This window comes from Gopherus evgoodei, chromosome 2, assembly GCF_007399415.2.
Source record: "Gopherus evgoodei ecotype Sinaloan lineage chromosome 2, rGopEvg1_v1.p, whole genome shotgun sequence".
Lineage (NCBI taxonomy): Eukaryota > Metazoa > Chordata > Testudines > Testudinidae > Gopherus > Gopherus evgoodei.
The window spans coordinates 223,902,394-223,920,528 of NC_044323.1; the positions used below are offsets into that span (position 1 = coordinate 223,902,394).

At 39.8% G+C, this 18,135-nt stretch overlaps 1 protein-coding gene across 3 annotated transcripts in view; it reads left to right on the forward strand.

Moving 5' to 3' along the window:
* The window catches only part of SNTG1 (syntrophin gamma 1), a 567,484-nt gene that overhangs the window by 421,009 nt on the left and 128,340 nt on the right, over nt 1–18,135 (forward strand). For all 3 annotated transcript variants that reach the window (XM_030553070.1, XM_030553068.1, XM_030553071.1), the window contains one exon: nt 6,316–6,354. In XM_030553070.1, coding sequence (XP_030408930.1) covers nt 6,316–6,354 — 39 coding nt within the window. The remainder of the gene's footprint in view (nt 1–6,315; nt 6,355–18,135) is intronic.

Consider the following 18,135-nt stretch of genomic DNA (forward strand, 5'->3'; position numbering starts at 1 on the left):
CAACCAGGGTTTAAAATACGGAGCAGCCCCAACTGCTACTCAGTTCATTCCTGCTGCCTCTGGGAGCAAATCAGAACTTAAGGCATCCTTCTGATTCCCCACAGCTTTGTTTAGTTAAGATGGTTATTAGAGTTAGTGGAATGTTTTTATAACTTTGGATAAATTCCTTTAAGCACAGTGGCAAAAAACAAACAAACGAGGTTTTTTCTTTGTCTCGCCTTGGTACTGAGGAATGAGAGTGCCAGTTCCAGGCTTTAAGATCTGCACTGCCTGGGGGACTGCTATGCCTGCTAATGATGTCCACAAAAAGGGTTTGTTCTGTTTGGAAGAGACTCAGATCCCTAGCAAGTGAGCCATTTGCAATTATTTTACGAATCACACACAGAAGCCTTGTGATGCCCATCTAAAATTGTTTTTTGTTGAAAAAATCTGCCTCGTGTCTGATGCTGAGGTGCCCCTTCAGGAGTAGCCACTTCCTGCTTCAAAGCCATTTTCAAAAAGTGCTCTGGCTACAAGAGACATCATTCCAGAATATAAGAGCCTTGGCAGGTTCTAAAAGATTGCCTGCTACTAACAAACAGCTCTCAGCCCTGATGCCCAAAGCCTGAAAGATCTTTACGTGGGACTCAGTACTGAATGCCGACCCTAGTACCAGCCAAGAAGAAGGCAGAGTCTGAACTTGCTGACTTACCTAAATCAGCTCCTTTAAAACCATATTGATATTGTAGTCATCTTAGGGTGGGGAATTGTGTTCCTCAGCTTTGGTTGCATGTTGTGTACTTTCAGTGATCAACAAAGCTTCCTCAATACCATTGTCATCTGTGCCATATACCTCAGTTGCTGGTACTGCTTTCTGTCAAGACTTCTGGGACTCATGATCACAGTATTTTGTCATCATCAGTCCCACCTCCCTCACATGCTGTGGAGGTGTACCCATCTCCGGCAGACCTAATGATCACTTCTGAACCTGAGTCTCCATTGCTGGACATCTCTCCTTTGTCTACTGCAGCTAGAGCTCTCCTGGAGCCCGAGGTACTAAAGATGAAAATATCTCTCCACTCAACTTTGACTGTACCAGTACATATCTCTTGTACGATAACATCTAAGGCTGTTGCTCTTTCTACACATCAGGGCTCTTCCCCATTAGGAGGATTTTATTCATCTTCATTCTCTTCTCTGCATGGTAGTAGGCACCCATCTTTTAGGAGATCTCCTTCCCTCACCCGGACTGATTTCTGGGAGTGCCTCTGGACAAAGTCCCTATTTCCACAGATCCCATGCTCCCTCCCTTGTGACACCATATGCCCTTCCCTTATGGGGCACAGGCCTGGCCCTAATGGTTTCCATGAAAACTCAGCCTATGCCATCTGCTCCCTATCTGTCAACTTTGAGATCCAGAATAAGATCATCCCCTCCTACAGTTCCTACTAGGGAGATACTATCATCTCTTCAGGAGCTTCTTCATTCTGATGAACAAGAACCTCTTAGCGAGGAGGAAGACCTCGTGGAGGAATATGAGGATCAGCCTATTCCTCATGTCAGGTGATGATTATATGGCAAGGCCATCATTACATTTAACACACCCATGATAAATTATATCAGGGCCTTCCAGCACCTCCTTACAAGAACAACAGACTTTCTGGAAATCTCCTGGAGGTCATTCAGGAGAGGTCTCATACATTATTTGACATTTTACACCTGGTATCCCAAAGTCATCTAGCCAGACCCAGTAATGAAGGCATTCTTGAGCCAGCCAAAGACCCCTAACTATTTTGGTCATAACTAAGAGGTCTGATTGCAGGTAGTCATTTTAGATATCTAGTGCCTGGGTCTTCAATTATAAGAGCCACTCATGAAAAATCTAAGTTACCCAGGCCCCCTAGATCTACACCCAGAGATAAGGAGGCAAGGCGATGAATCTTCTGGGGGGGGGGAAGTTTATTCATCTGCAGTTTGCACATTTGAATAGCCAGTTACTAACCTTTACTGGCTAAGTAGGACTTTTCTTCAACGTATTAACAGTTTCCAAGAGATGAGCAATGTATTGAAAGCAGTGGTTACAGAAGGCTAATTGATGGCAAAGACAGATCTGCATGTTTTGTTGGATATGTCTGATGCTGTACCATCATAGAGGAGATAAGGGGGGTATGCAGGGTGCATATGCAGCCCCAACAGACACAGGTGGCTACAAGAATCTGCGTTCATGTGCATGAAGACGTGTGTGGACAAAAAAAATCTCGAAAAACTCCAGTTACTGTAAAGTAAACAAGCACTCTTTGCATCCTCCATAATTTTCAATATTACAATGCATTTATTAGAGAGTATCACATTATGAAGAGTAAGAAGATCAACAATTAAGTATAATGGAAGGAAGATATTTGTTGCTACCCAGAGTAAAATAATTCAGGCAATGTGTCTGTAAAATGTAGAACTTGGTAATTACAGCAAAACTTCTTTAATTGGAAAATATTTGTTACACTCAAAAAATAAAATCTAGTTAAACTTGTCTGTGCAGGAACTTTAATTAAAATAGTTAGCATTTGCCGTAAACTGTTTCTTATTTAACTGAAATATTTTCAAAGTCACAAGAGGGGATTTAGGTACCCACTTCCTGTTGACTTTCAATGGAAGTTAAATGCCTAAATTCCCTTTGTGCCTCTGAAAATCTCTACAGATCAACAAATTACTCAGCCATGTTTGCTTTACTCCTGTGTTCTTTACATTCATCAAGGAGTTAGGATCAATTTAGTGTAAAGTTTTTGGTAGGTTGTCTATCTTTTTTTATATTTTCTTCCAGGCAAATTGTAAACATTTTCAAAAATGTCTAAGTCCCAGGACTTAAGAGCCTAAGGTTCAGATTTTTTTAAAGTGGTTTAGGCACATTAGCAGGCAGATAGACTACTAAGTCTACCGTGTAGGCTCCGCAGATATTTTCAAGGACTTGGCTCAGGCCCCCCTGGTTCCCATGCCTCAGGTGAGTTCTTGCATGAGGAAGGTCAGATGCAGACCACTGATAGGGAGGGGCAGCACAGCACACACACAAGACAGCCAGGGGCACAGGGAAACATAGAATGAGTGTGAGAGAGAGAAAGAAATGTAATTTTGGCTACTATGACATGGGCTAGTTAAAGTGTCTGACCTGGCTCAGGTGTCTAAGTTCCAGAAGGTGTTCATGGCTGACGATCCTGAGCAGAGGGAGGCACCTCTGTCTGTCCTGTCAGCCCCATGCACTGAATCAGCAACAGTTGGCTAGCTTCGACAGTTCCCAGCTCAGCTCGCCAGCTCCTTAAAATCCCTTTTTTAGGTGCTTAACTATCCTCACATACTCTATAGGGAAGCTGAACTTGGGGCTGAAAACTTCTTGATGCAGAGGGTATCTAGGAGTTAGGCATAGCTCAGCTAAGCAATGCCTAAATCCTTTAAAAAATCCTGGCCTTAAGCACCTAAGCGTACGTCTTACACCAGAATAAAAGCATGGGCGTGGCAGGCCCAGGTTAGTTGACTTGGGCTCGCGAGGCTTGGGCTTTGGGACTAACATTGCTGTGTAGATTTTTGGGCTTGGGCTGAAGCCTGGGCTCTGGGACCCACCCACCTCTCAGGGTCCCACAGCTCAGGCGCCAGTCTGAGCCCAAACATTTACACAGCAACTTTACAGGCCTGCAACCAAAAAGGAGTTGTGGGAGGGGTCGCAGTGTTATTATAGGGGGAGTTGCAGTACTGCTACCCTTACTTTTGTGCTGCTGCTGGTGCTGGTGCTGCTTCAGAGGAGAGTGGCAGCTGCTGGATGGGAGCCCAGCTCTAAAAACAGAGCCACTGCCAGCAGCAGCACAGAAGTAAGTGCATGGTATGGTATTGTCATCCTTACTTCTGCGCTGCTGCCTGCAGAGGTGGGCCCTCAGTCAGCAGCTGTGACTCTCTAGCCGCCCAGCAGTGCAGAAGTAAGGGTGGCGTGATCTGACATGCCACTCTTACTTCTGTGCTGCTGCTGGTTGGACATTGCCTTCAGAGCTGGGTGCCTGGCTAACAGCCGCCGTTCTCCAGCTGCCCAGTTCTGAAGGAAACAAAGTGAGGGTGGCAAGACCGCAACCCTCCTAAAATAACCTTGTGACCTCTCTGCAGCTCCCTTTTGGGTCAGCACCCCCCATTTGATAAACGCTGGTCTCCTTTGTGAAATCTGTATAGTATAGGATAAAAGCACACAAAAGATCAGATTTCTTGGGGAGAGACCAGATTTCACAGTCTGTGGCATGTTTTTCATGGCTGTGAATTTGGTAGGGCCCTAATTATGGCAAGACTTTAATGGTACCTACAGGTAGTGATGGGTACAGTTATTGAGGGGTATTCTATAGATGTTGAATTTAGGAACAAAACCCATAAGGCTTAAAATCTTTGTACATCGTCTATTATATGGCTATGGCTATGGCTACTCTTACAGTGGCATGTAGAGTGCAGGCACTATACGTGTAGTTACACGTCACAGTGAACGGCTCTGGTAGAGGGGAGGCAGTGGGAAAATGCTCTGGCTGCTGTTTGCGCTTTTTGTCACTGCTTCCCCCTGCTAGAACTTTCCTCCACTGCCTCCCCTCTGCCAGAAACTTACCCCACTGCTGGAACTTTTCATTGTGGTATGGAAGGTCACTGGCATCAGGGATGCAGCAGGACACCACACTGCTGAAAATAGCAGTGTAGATGTGGGAGACACTGGTTGGGCAGGTAGGAGCCATGTAGGGTATATGTCTTATGGGTTCAGGTGTGTAGGGCACTCTCTTCTACTCATCTAAGAAACGTCTCACCATCTACGCTCCTGTTTATATCCATGCTAACTGAGCATCTAGTGTCTGCACTCTACTCACTGCAGTAAGTGTAGATGTAGCCTATATTTAATATACCTGCTCTTGAGAAAAGTGCCTTAGGATAGTTAGTGTCAAATAATTGTACTGAGTATCTTGGAACAACTGGAATATTCCTCTTCCAACTCTCTTTCCCTGGACATGAATGAACCCAGAAGACGAAGGATACTAAGACTTTTGTGGGGAGGCTTTGCTTTGAAACTCGTGACATTTTGGGGTCAGGGTGAACCCAGAACCCAAAATAAATTCAGCAGCTGCTGGCAAATTTTTGACAGTGTTAAATATGCTTTGATAACAAAGCTGTGGGAACTGGCTGTTCAAGACTTGCAAAGTGTTTAATACCTGCTTGATGACCCGGTGAGGGAGTTGATACTGTGGAAAAGTACATTTTTTCTTCTTTAAGTTTACCCATTGAAGTGCATCTTTCTACTTTATGTGTGGATGTTTATTTAGACGAGATTATAAACTTTGGAGGAAACACATTCTCTAGTGATTCATCTTATCTTCCCATAAAATGTCACACATTACATTGGAGTAGTGTAAATGTTATGTTCTGGTTTGGGGACCTGGCTGGCTTTGCCATTGATGCCTAGTTTACAATACGGTTGATCCTCTAATGTTTGAATAGTGTTTTTCTCATTTCCCCCGAGACTCAGAAACTATTGGCAGTAAGATAGTTTAGGAGAGAAAAAAATAAACCCTAGCAATCAAATCTAAGGTCTCATGCAGATGGTAGAGTTACAAGATTTGCTCCCTTTAAGCTTGTTCTGAAAGTGTGTGCGTGCGTGCACGTGTGCGCGCACACACACACACACACGTGAATTTACTCTTCTTAGCAGGGACAGCTAAGTCTGTTGCATATTCAGATTCTCTCATAATTGGAAGTGTTGTGCTTTGGGCTTTTGGTGCTACCCAAATAGAGGTAGCACCTAGCCATGACATCTGAACTTCCCATGATTCCATGGGCTTAGTGTGGGCTCATCTCTACTTTTTAATTTGTGTTTTTAGGAAGGGTAGGTATTTGCTATTTATTAGACCAATGTACCTTCAATGATTTCAAGGACTGAGAGCTGTTCTCATGATGTTAGCTATTTTGATGCTTCAGAAATATTACCCGAAAGTTACACTTAAAATTAAGGTTTGCGAATTTCTAAAAATAGAGATTAATAGCAGTGTTTTCCATTGATTCTGTAATGTTCAGAAAGAAAGTTGCATGTACTGTAATTTCTATAAGCTTGGACAATTGTTTCACTCAGTCCAATATACTGGTTTAAGGAATTCTCCTTTCATTAACAACAGTTAGATGCTGGTATCAGTCCATTAACTTCAGTGGAGTTACTCTTGATATACACCAGTGTAATTTGGAGGACAACATCTCAAAAGTGTTTCACATGTCATCCACAATGCCTTTCGTTGTTGCATTTATTTAGTATATTTATTAATCAATTTTTATTAATTTTTATAGATAAAAAAAATCAACAGGAATTTTCCCGTAAACCAGCAGGTAAGAAAAAGAAATATTTGGAAATTTTATAATTCTCATAGCACCTGTGTTGGAATTGTTTTGTTGCTCTGTTTTTGTTTTTGTTTTTTTCCAGAGAAGATAGGGATGCTAGATCTTAATTAGCTTCCTTTACACTAGATCAGGGGTAGGCAACCTATGGCACACATGCCGAAGGCGGCACGCGAGCTGATTTTCAGTGGCACTCACAATGCCGGGGTCCTGGACACCTGTCCGGGGGACTCTGCATTTTAATTTAATTTTAAATGAAGCTTCTTTAACATATTAAAAGCTTATTTACTTTACATACAACAGTTTAGTTATGTATTCTAGATTTCTAGAAAGAGACCTTCTAATAACGTTAAAAGTATTACTGGCATGATGTGAAACCTTGAATTAGAGTGAATAAGTGAAGACTCGGCACACCACTTCTGAAAGGTTGCCGATCCCTGCACTAGATAATTGAATTAAAAGGGTGTTGTGGTATTCAAGAAAAGTAGGATTTTGCCCATTGTTTCCTAAATACATCTCTGTTTGTTTCTACTTTTATAATGAAAAGAGGGGTAGGATTATTGTGTCTTGAGAATGAAGACATTCTGAGGAATTCTCCTCTTTGGTGACACTTTCATTATTAAAGCTGGCTTGGATTTTAAAGGAAATTTTCCTCCCTCTCACTCTTCCTAAAAGATATTAGTCATCCACAGAAGTGAGAGAGAACGCTAAAAAAAAAATGGAAACAAAAAAGAAAAAAAAATGACAACTAGCTGTAAGACTTCTGTTTTCATGAAGATGTCAATTACCTCGAACTTATTCAAGAACAGTTACTGTAAAATCACTTAGTATTCTGTAGCATAAAGATTGCTGCTGACTGATCTGAAAATAAGGAAAGAAAATTGCTTAGTAAAAACAGATAACTAGCAAGTTAAGGTTTGAATGATCAGGATTTTTTTTTATGAATTCATTGCTCAACATTAATTACCAATCAACAAAAAATAATACATATACAAATAATAGATAATGGCTCAGCAAGCTAGTGCATAACTGTGCAATGCTTTCTGCTATTGGACCTCCAGGTACCAGTGTTTAGAATGGCATTTGGTTCTTTTCATTAGAGTTTCATAGGCTTAAAAAGCAAAAATAAGTTTCTTGAGTTGAGTAGCTTGTTGACATGCTATCTGTAAACGAGTCTGCAATTAATTCATTTTTCCCTCAGGACTTACCGTAGAAAATTTCAGGCAAACAGCCAAAATATCAAGGAGGTATGAAAGGAGATAGACAAATTAGAGAATTTCATATATAAAAAGGAAATAATTTACCAAACTGTGAGGATGCAGGAATTTGAGAGATCAATGATTCAAAATCAGATGTCCTTCTGGCTTGATTTGAACAAAAGTGTTTGTTTGTTGTTGTTGTTTGTTACTGAAGATAAGTATTGTATGGTCTTAACGGAATACTGTCTATCTGTTTGAGGAAAAGATTCCAGTCACACACAAATTTAGGGGTAATTTCTGTCTTCTAATATATAGCTAGCATCAACATGAACTTCAGAGAAGGATCAAGCCATTTTGTTGCTCCATTAACAGTGCATTATTTATCTGCTTATTAAAGTATGGTCTTGTGTATAATTTTCATTTCCACATTTATTTTAGTAAAATGAGTTATTGTCTATCTGAAGTTGAATAACTCTGGGGATTCAGGAACTAACTGCTTTGCTTTATGAAAGTACATTATTAATGTGCCCATGTAATAAGAAACCTTGAACTCTGAAATTGATCTGACTGGAAATTAGTTTGGGGGATTTTCTTAACAATTATATTTAGCTATAGTGATTAGCTCAAACTTTGTATATTTTTATTTGTTTAGTGTGCAAACCATTTCAGGGAAATAGCTTCCTTATTTTATACGTCGAATTAAAAACCCATGAACAAATAAGGTGCTATATACTAAAGAACAAGAGAAACTAGGATAGGGCTCAAACCTGCTTACTCTAATACATGTGAAAAGCTTTGCATGCGTGAAGTCCCTATGAAGCAAATAAGTCTACTCAGGTGAGTAAAATTACGTCTATGCTTGTCTATAGCCCTGAGCCCATATTGACCAGCTATTCTAATTTAAATATCTTCATCTAACTTTTATTACAAATAAATCTGCTCATAAACAAGTTATGGAGAATATTATATTTTACCATTACAAATAAGGAATGGCTTGTATGAGTATTTGGCTATCAAAATGAATTGTAAAATTCAAAATATTTTGCTGACTATGTAAAGATTGTTTGAGCGAGATTAAAAAAGATATTGCTGTTTTTGCATATGTAGGCATTTGCTTTCTAATAAATATTCTCCTTTGCTAAAATTTCAGCTACTGAAATATCTGACTTTATTAATTTTAAACATTATTAATGCTTCAGGTGCACATAAATTTGTTGACTTTTTCATCTATGTTTATCTGGGTCTATAGAAGCTTTATACAGAATTTTCCGTTGGCAGTGAAATTTACAAATATATTAGGTGTTTGTTTTTTCATGGTGCAAAAATATGGACAGAAATGTGAACTTTGTTTAAATATAGACTGTGAATCCCATTTAAAGAGACTGAGTTGGTACCACAACTTTACTTTGTAAAAACTAGCAGGTGGAAGAGGGAGAGAATAGTTCATTGTCATTGAAAGTGATTAAATATATGTATACTGAAGTATCATTTTATAAAAGCACTAGCTAAAATAGCGTTAGCCCTTTTTGAGCTGAACAGCTAGCCGAAAATGTGGGGTCTCTTAGGTTGTTCCAGTTAGGCAGAAATTGATGCAATTCTTTGATGCAGTTCTGTTTATTTACAAAGAATGGTAAAGTCACAGAAGGACTCAAATAGCAGGAAAACTTTATTTTATCGCAGCACCAGGAAACACTCTTTTCAGCTTGCACCTCTCACCCCAAAACCTCAGCTTCTAAGGTCAGACATTATGTTTTCAGCAGGTCTTCAGCCTGTCTGTGTCTCTCCCTTTTCATTCTATGTGTTCTGCTTAGGTTAAAAAACTTACTGTCAGGGTAATTAAGCACTGGAACAAAATGGTGACGGACATTGTGAAATCTCCATCACTGAAGGTTTTGAAGAACAGGTTAGACAAACACCTCTCAGGAATGGTTTAATTATTATTTATTCCTGTCTACTGAAATCCTACTGAGGTTCCTTTCAGTCCTACACTTCTATGATTCTATGATGGAAAAGAGTCATAGGAATAGGATGTGTCCTTAAGGGACTGGGTGTCAGGAAGGTTCTGGGAAATGGAGAGAATAAAGTCAGGGGAGGCTGAGGAAGGAGAATATAACAGTAGTGAAGTGATGGCTGTAAAGAAAATACCACTGTAAAATAAGCAAAATCTTAAACTGAATGATATTTTTATTTTCTTCTGAACCCTAGCCGTTCTCCATATCTAATTATCTAATAAAATAAATACAAGTAATTTAAGAAAACCTGGATTTAAATTACAGTTTCATACATATTGAGCAGAAATCCCGTGACTTTAGTGGAAAGAGGATCAGGCCATTATCAGATAGGCAGTAAGGTTAGAATATCTCAAGGTGATAGCCAAGGGCTTCTATATTTGATCTGCCAAGGTGGAACAGGAAACACAGATGTCACCTTTTCTTGGAGCTCATCGCTGTTTTGCAGCTCTTGTATGAAGCACTGAAATGTCAGCTCCTGAGAGACAGATCGTTAGGCTAGAGGGAGTTCAAAAAGTAACACTGGGTTCTTTGTTGACCCTTACAACACTGCAGACTAATGTACATTTTTTTCCTCAGTAAAAGGACATGTAGTGTATATCCATTTGTAGGTCCTGATCTCATACACTACCCCTTCATGAGTACCCCAACCCTCCTCTGTGCTATACATCCTAATCAATCCATAACTGCTTGCCAATGGACAGGTCTCAATCTGAAATCTACCTCACAGCTTGCCAGAGAACTCCTGAACCAGGCCTTTCTACCAACTTTGCACCCTTCCTGGCAACAGGAGCCAAATTCAGCTGTCTCTGAGCTGCTGTAGACCTTACTGCTAATTCTGGGTATGTTCCCTCACCAGCTATGGGACTCTCAGTTTTTATTTGTGATCCACATGGAATGTGCATCACGATTGTAGGGTTAACATGGTGTTGAGATATTGTTCAATTGAGAATTAGTTTTATAATGGAGTTAGGGTTTAGATTTAAGGCTGAATCATAGCTAGAGGCTGAATTTGGATTCAATGGTAACATATTCAGTGCTGCCAAGTGAAATTTTTGACCCAAATTTCAGAGGCCTGGCACCCTCTTAAAGACTGAAACTTTCAAAATCCTCTGTTCTCATGAAATTTCAGTGGCATCCAAATTTTTCTAGTTTTTGATCCATCCTAGATCCATTCTAATACCAGTGAGAAAGGGCTTGCATTCACAGTTCTGAATATAATCATCCTTGAAAATTATAAAGGGTTGGATTCAAAGTTAGTTTGGGCCCATATTGGATTAAAATCAAGCAGTTTCTTCTCCCAATTTTATATGTATACTACATTTTTTATATCTTATGTGTTAAAATGTCTCTGGATTATTTACATGATGCTAAAACACAGGCAGTACCAAGTTCATCATGAAACAGGTGTCCCTTCTTCTGCCCATTTGTAAATACTCTCCAGCTGGTAATTCAAGGATTCATCACACTTTTTGAAGATAGTAACCTCATCAGTATTCCCTTCTTTTTTTAAGGATCATATTTTTGCAAAAGCTAAGGGAACATTCCAGTAGCTTTCTGAGCACAGTTTATAACATTATTGCAAAGTACTGTTGGAGGATCACTTTGAGTGTGAAAGGCGCTACATATGTAAAATCAAGTCTTAATCTATTTTATGTCTACCTACTAGACAATTTGCAAATAAATACCTAAACTAATCTGCATTGCTTTAATTTTTTTATGATCTCAGTTTTTAATCTTATTTTCTCTTAATGACAAAAAAAATCTATGACTCTTCAAGGATCAAGAAACTCAAGCACAGGTAAGAAGAAAATGCTTGCATCTTTAAAGGACAGCCCAGTGCTGTGGATGGTAGAGAACTGTGCAGCTCCAAGGGAAGACTGGGGAGAAATATTGTCTCAGGTGCAGAATTTCCCACTTGCTTATAGCAGGAAAGCATCCCTCCTTGTGCTCTGTGGAGCACATGGGATTGCACAGGATGTACCATACTAAAATGGGGCACATTTCCTCACCCCAGTATGTCCAACCTCATTGGTAGTGCAGTGCAACCCTTGAGGTGTGCAAAGGGAGCAGCCTCTGCAGTCTGTGCTCAGGAGAGTGCAGTCAGAGGCTGTGCTGTGCAAGATGGTGACTCCTTGGGTTTCCCACACTGAGAAGTAGTTATAATATTTGGTTAGGTTTGTACAATATTTGGTTATACTTAGCTGTGGAATTCCTTTACACACCCTGACACTTGTGTGTCTCTTCCTCCCCCCCCCGACACACTTTACTAAATCTGGCAGTAACCTTGGGAGTAAATTCAATATGAGGGAGTATGTTGTAATCAGCTGAGTAATTTTCTGTGTTATTGATTTACTTCTACGTAAATTGCACTTTCACCGGTACATTATGATCAGCACCCTTTTGTGCTATAGAGGCAAAGCACGAATTGCAATTATATGGTATTAGCGATGAGCTGACTCACTTAAAAAGGAAACGATCTGTACATGAGAAGCTGCTATTGAGTGATATAATTGATACTCTGTTTAGAGGAAATAGCCAAGATTAACCTTTATAAGTAAATCAGATAACTGCTCTTTAAGTAATTATTCTATGTGTTAGAGTTTTTTATATTGATGAAAATAGCACTGGATTATACTGTCCAATATTTGCACATTGTGCTTACACAATACATGAATGTTTCTTTCTGTTTTAAGAGGCAAATTTCTGTAGCTGCTGAAAATTCAGCCCACCATCCAAAAACTGCTGGAGCCTTACCATTCTTTCTGCTATATTGCCATTCCATTAGCCATTTCATTAGCCACCAACAATGCCAGCTTCAGGCAAAAATAAAGGCACCTTTACTCAGGTCATAAAGGTGACTGTCATTATGTGAGAGGTTGATAGGTTAACATCTGTTTGAGTGACAGACATCTCTGCTGAAACATACAAATGTTTCAGTTGTGGGATTATAACCTCCCAAAAGATATCACTTTTACAATACTTTAAAAAGTGAAATGATGGAACAGGATGTTCTGCTAAAAAGTGAGATGTTACTCAAATAAAATACCCTCAATATGATTCTAGCAGTACATGGGAAACAGTGTTTATGTTCTGCCTCATTTGGGATTTTTGACTTTGCAGGTCTATTGAGCTAAATATTTTTCAATACACCATAACTGTGGCTCCTCAGAATTGCCACTCTGCATCTCATGACAGTTAATGAACCTTCAGGTCCGACATACATCTGCACTATCAACATCTGCTGTCACAGTGAAGTTTTTGATCGGGTTTATTCTGGAGGGGGAAGACTCTGGAATGAAGCTCCTATTGTCAAGTACTTATTAAAAACTCTGAGGGAAGCTGAATTTGTGCTGTTAGATTAAGCAGAAATACACAATAAGGTGTAAATTCTGTGGTGATCATTGCCTTGTATTGCATTATACAGCCATACATGCAACTAGGCATTGATTACTCCTTAATTTAAGGCCTAGAAGGTCTTATATTGATTAAGTATTTATATTTCACTTGAACAAAAAAGGAAATATACATATATTTCAAACTTACACCCTTCTTTCTCTTCAGGGAGATGTGCTGGAAAGTAGAAGAAAAGATGTCCACTGAATGAAGTACAATTTATAATATAATGTAAGAGGCTTCTGAGACTCTTACCACTTTAAGGGGGAGGGATAGCTCAGTGGTTTCAGCACTAACCTGCTAAACTCAGGTTGTGAATCCACTTAGTGATCTAGGGCAAATCAGTACTTGGTCCTGCTAGTGAAGGCAGGAGGCTGGACTCCATGACCTTTCAGGGTCCCTTTCAGTTCTATGAGATAGATATATCTCCATATATTACAAGACAGTGATTCCCTAAACCAATAGAAGTATGGCTCATTTGTCTTCCCCATCCTGTGTTTCAATGTAAATCAGAGCAGGTGTCTCTTCTTTGTACCTCAGTAGAGAACCAAACCTTTTAAAAGGCACTGTCAACATTAGCCCTCAGAATACTACATAGTTTACAAGTGGATTAAGCCTGCCCACTGGGAGAAGCTAATATCTGAGAAGGCCATTGGACTCCTTGTCAAAGGGTGTAGAATATCTGAAGCTGGAAGGCAGTTGTATTGAGTCACTTGGTCAGAGTGTTGGAGAAGCAGTTAGTGAGATTTGGGATATTCCACAGCAGTTTACTATACAATTGGCAAAGGGATTGAGGTAACTAGGAGAACAGATGGAGCATTACATAGCAGGAAAGAGAGGTCAGATCACATCCTTTCAATCTCTGCACTTCTAATGTGGCCTTCTCCATAGCGTCAACAGTACATGCCACAAACAGATACTACCATCTGAAATCATATTCATTCCTTATTGGAGTTGGTATGTAAACACCAACAAATGTTGTTTGTTGATGTGTCTTTTAAAGAAAAAAGTCTTAGATGTTGTTGTATATTGGTGTTAAGTCTTCAAAGAACTTGGATGCTTTCATTGGAAGTATAGATAGTACAATGACAGGCCCATTACAAATGACTAAGACAAATAAAGGATTTCTATTTTTTCTAAAAAGTGATATGTGGAAGATGTTGGGCTGACAGTTCATAGTGTGAGCAGCGTTTATTAAAGCAACAATGTTCATTTATGATTTTAATAGTTTTACATTTACATTCTGGTCACTTACATTTTATTGTTGGATTTCGATTTTTTAAGTGCCATCAAAACAGGCGCTGAAGCAGGCCTGTTTTACAAAGAAACAATGTTGTGCAAACAGAGCATTTGTCTACAAACACATGTCCCAAATGATGGCCATGTGCTGGACCTCTCTGGCCTCACACAAGATGCCAAAAAGAGGTGACTGACCCAAAAAATGAACTTGTCACAATAACACTTCAACGTAAAAGGCAGGTTTCTCCCTTATGTCTAGGGATATTTAGAAAAGAAAAATATGGGGAGAACCCCCAACTCTTTGTAAAGCTCAACTTAATAACTTCAGCCTAGTGCGTACTTATCAAACATGGATTTGTTCTTTTTGATCATTTTTTAATTTTCACCTGAAGCTGATGTTAGAACTAAAACCACTGTAACCACTGATTGTGACGGCTCCTTTACTGCATGGAGCGAGAGTCTAAAAGTTCCCAAGGATAATATTAGTTTTATTAGACAAGAATGAAAATCTTCAATAAGTCTACACAAATGTTATTTCTTGGGGAATTGTGTCAATTAAATAAACTAATTGGAACCAATGAAGCAGATACTTTAACTAGTGGTATCTGCTCTTGAAGGAACACATGGGACTCCAAGAACCTTTTGAAATGATTTTTAATTACAATGTACAGGGGGAAAAAGTGAGTGCAATGGTATCTTATTTTTTCATTCCCTGTCTTATATGTGCTCAAATAGTCTGATTGCACCTCCAATAATATCATGGTGTCTATGAAAACCTGATCTGTCCCTCCCCTTCCTAATTCCTAAGAATATAGCACTGCACAGCTTTACCTATCACAATCAACTATTGATATTCTCCTTTTCTTCACCAAGTGGGACAAGAAATACAATTGTGAGAGATTTGTATGATGGGAGGCAGTGCACCTCATTGGATAGGGCGCTGGCTTGTGACTCAGATGACCTGGGCTCTACTCCCAGCTCTGCCATTGGGCTGCTTGGTGAATGAGGGCAAGTGATTTCACCTATTTTTGCCTTGATTTCCACACTTTTAAAATGAAAATAATGCTACCTACCGCCTTTGGTAAAGTACAAGGAGATCCACAGATTAAGTGCTATCAAAAGTTAATATTATTCTTATCATTATCTTAATACCAGGAGCAGAAACTCAGTAGACACTAGACATTTCATTAGTGTATCCTTTTCACACTGTGGCATATTTAAACTTCATCATCTAATTGAGATAAAGTATTAATTTCATTTTTCATTTTCTTAATATCTTTTATAAATTATTTGGCATCATTTTATTTTATCATATTAAAATATTGATCATCTGAATTAAATCTTTTCAGTCTGGGACCTAGAATGTACAAATATACAGCCGGCCACAAATAATAGTGTTGTTTTTCATGGGAGGCCAGAGAAGAAAATCTATTAAGGCCCTATGTCAATGCACTCTTAAAGTCCTAGTTATTGATCTCTTAATGAAATACTGCATGTACAATCCTAACTATAGCTTTATCTAGCTAAACAATGTCTTTCTCTGCCTTTGTATGTATGTTTTATAGCACAGAAATTAGAACCGCATACAGTTTGTGTACTCTGTATATGTGTATAAAAACAACACTGACGCTTACACAGTTAGGCAGGCCAAAGGCAGGAAAAATAAATGTTCAGGCAGTCTTTACCCTACATGAATGTAGGGTTTTTTGGGCGGGAGACATTGCCTCCACAAACAGGGCCAACCTTATGGGGATGATATGGTTGGGGGGACGCCATGATCAGGGGAGTGAGGCTTGGTGCCGCAGCAGCCCTCCCCTGCCCCTGACTTTTTCCTCCTCTCTGTCCAGTAGTCTGGGGTTCTGGCTGGATTGGTGGTCCCAGTGGAGCCTGTGCTGCCATGCGTGTCTGTGTGGTGCAGTGAAGCAGGAGCCTGGCATGCAGCATCCCCTTGGCAGCAGCAATAGTCCAAGCAGGAAGGCAGCAGCACCAAGAAATACCTGAAAAGTGACACCATAAAGTCCAGCTGCAGCAGCTGTGGCAGCCTCTGCCAGAGTGGCACAGCTCCTGGGCTTATGTTTCTGCAGCAGCAGCAGTTGCAGCTCCCCACTAAGCTGGCTTGTCTCCCCTGCCCCCTCCGCCAGCACCATCCCCCCCTCCAAATATAGCAGTCAAGCTATGCCTATGTGTATATGTTTCCTAAAGTAGGATGGTAGGCAGTAGAAATATTTATTGTATTGTTGGTTTGTAGAGTAACTTCAGAAGAAAACGCTGAGAAGCAATATATCGTAAAGATATCCCAAGTGGAACTGATATTAAAAATAATAGCCTAGCTAAACAAATACAATGTAAAAAATATTTTTTTAAAGTCACTCAGAATTCATAATGTGTTACATTAAACTTTTTGTTCTTTCAAGCAGTTACTCCTAGTAATAGAGATTGTGACAGGTATGTCATTTACCGAGCCATAAATAACATGTTGTATATGTTTAGCACACAGGAGAACATTTGGTTTATATATTCTTGGCCACAGATTTATAAAGCTCATGCTATTTTACAACACATAGAATATCAAATTTTCAAACCCCCAGTCCTCAAGAGATTGAGGCATTTATTTTTAAATCCTATTGCCAGACTGTCTCCTAGTGACATGTGTTTAGAACTGAGAGTTTATCCTTACTTAATAAAAATCAGGCTAGGAAATCCAGATTGTGGTTATAATGATGAAACACTGTATATTTTTCAAAAAAATCTGATTAGATATGATTGCAATGGACTCTGATGCTGTTAAGGATAATTTTTGTCTGATGCTCAAGGCAAAGCTGAGTTTTTTAATGAAAATAAATATAACAAATTCAAAGTGGGACTTCAAAGGCAGTGGAGAACAGTCAGAGAGATTTGAAGGCGTTCAGTGCAAAGATGCCTTCACCATTTTCCCCATTCATGATGGAGAAGCTATAGTGGGATCAGTCCTTCCAGTGCTTGCATATGTGAAGGCACTGACTCATATCCCTGAAATACTTTAGCTGGAAGTGGTACATAGTGTGACAGGGTCAGGCCAGATGTCTACAGGAGAGTATTAGAAGGCAGATATATTAGTCCTAGATTAAGTAGGTCTCTTTTCCCTGGGTAAGGTAATAGGGGCAGTTCCAGAACAAGCAGGAACTTGCTGGAACCAATTAAGGCAGGGAGGCTAATTAGGACACCTGGAGCCAATTGAGAAGAAACTGCTAGAATCAATTAGGGCAGTCTGGCTAAGCAGGTCACCTGAGTTTAAAAAGGGCCTCACTTCAGTTTATAGTGTGCATGTGAGGAGCTGGGAGTAACAGGCACGAGGAGCTGAGAGTAGGAAGGTGTATTGCTGGAGGATTGAAGAGTACAAGCATTATCAGACACCAGGAGAAAGGTCCTGTGGTGAGGATAAAGAAGTGCTGGGAGGAAGCCATGTGGAAGTAGCCCAGGGAGTTGTAGCTGTCGTGCAACTGTTCCAGGAGACACTCTAGACACCTGCAGTCCACAGGGCCCTGGGCAGGAACCCAGAGTAGAGGGTGGGTCTGGGTTCCCCCCAAACCTCCCAACTCCTGATCAGACATAGGAGGAATTGACCTGGACTGTGGCTTCTACCAGAGGGGAAGGTCTCTGGGCTGCTCCGTGACCCACGTGGTGAATCTCTGAAGTGAACAAACCTGCCAATAAGTGCAGGACCCACCAAGATAGAGGAGGAACTTGGTGACAATAGGAAGAGCTCTATCACAGAGTATCTTCCGCAATGGAAGTATGAAACAGAAGAGTTGACATACTGCACAATTTAAAATAAATTGGTTGTGATTCTTAAATTATCTAGATTATTTTAAGAAATCTGACTTTCTGGGTTTGGTGATATAAGTGTCATAAAAGAATAGATTTATAATATAATAATCAACAGTACCATA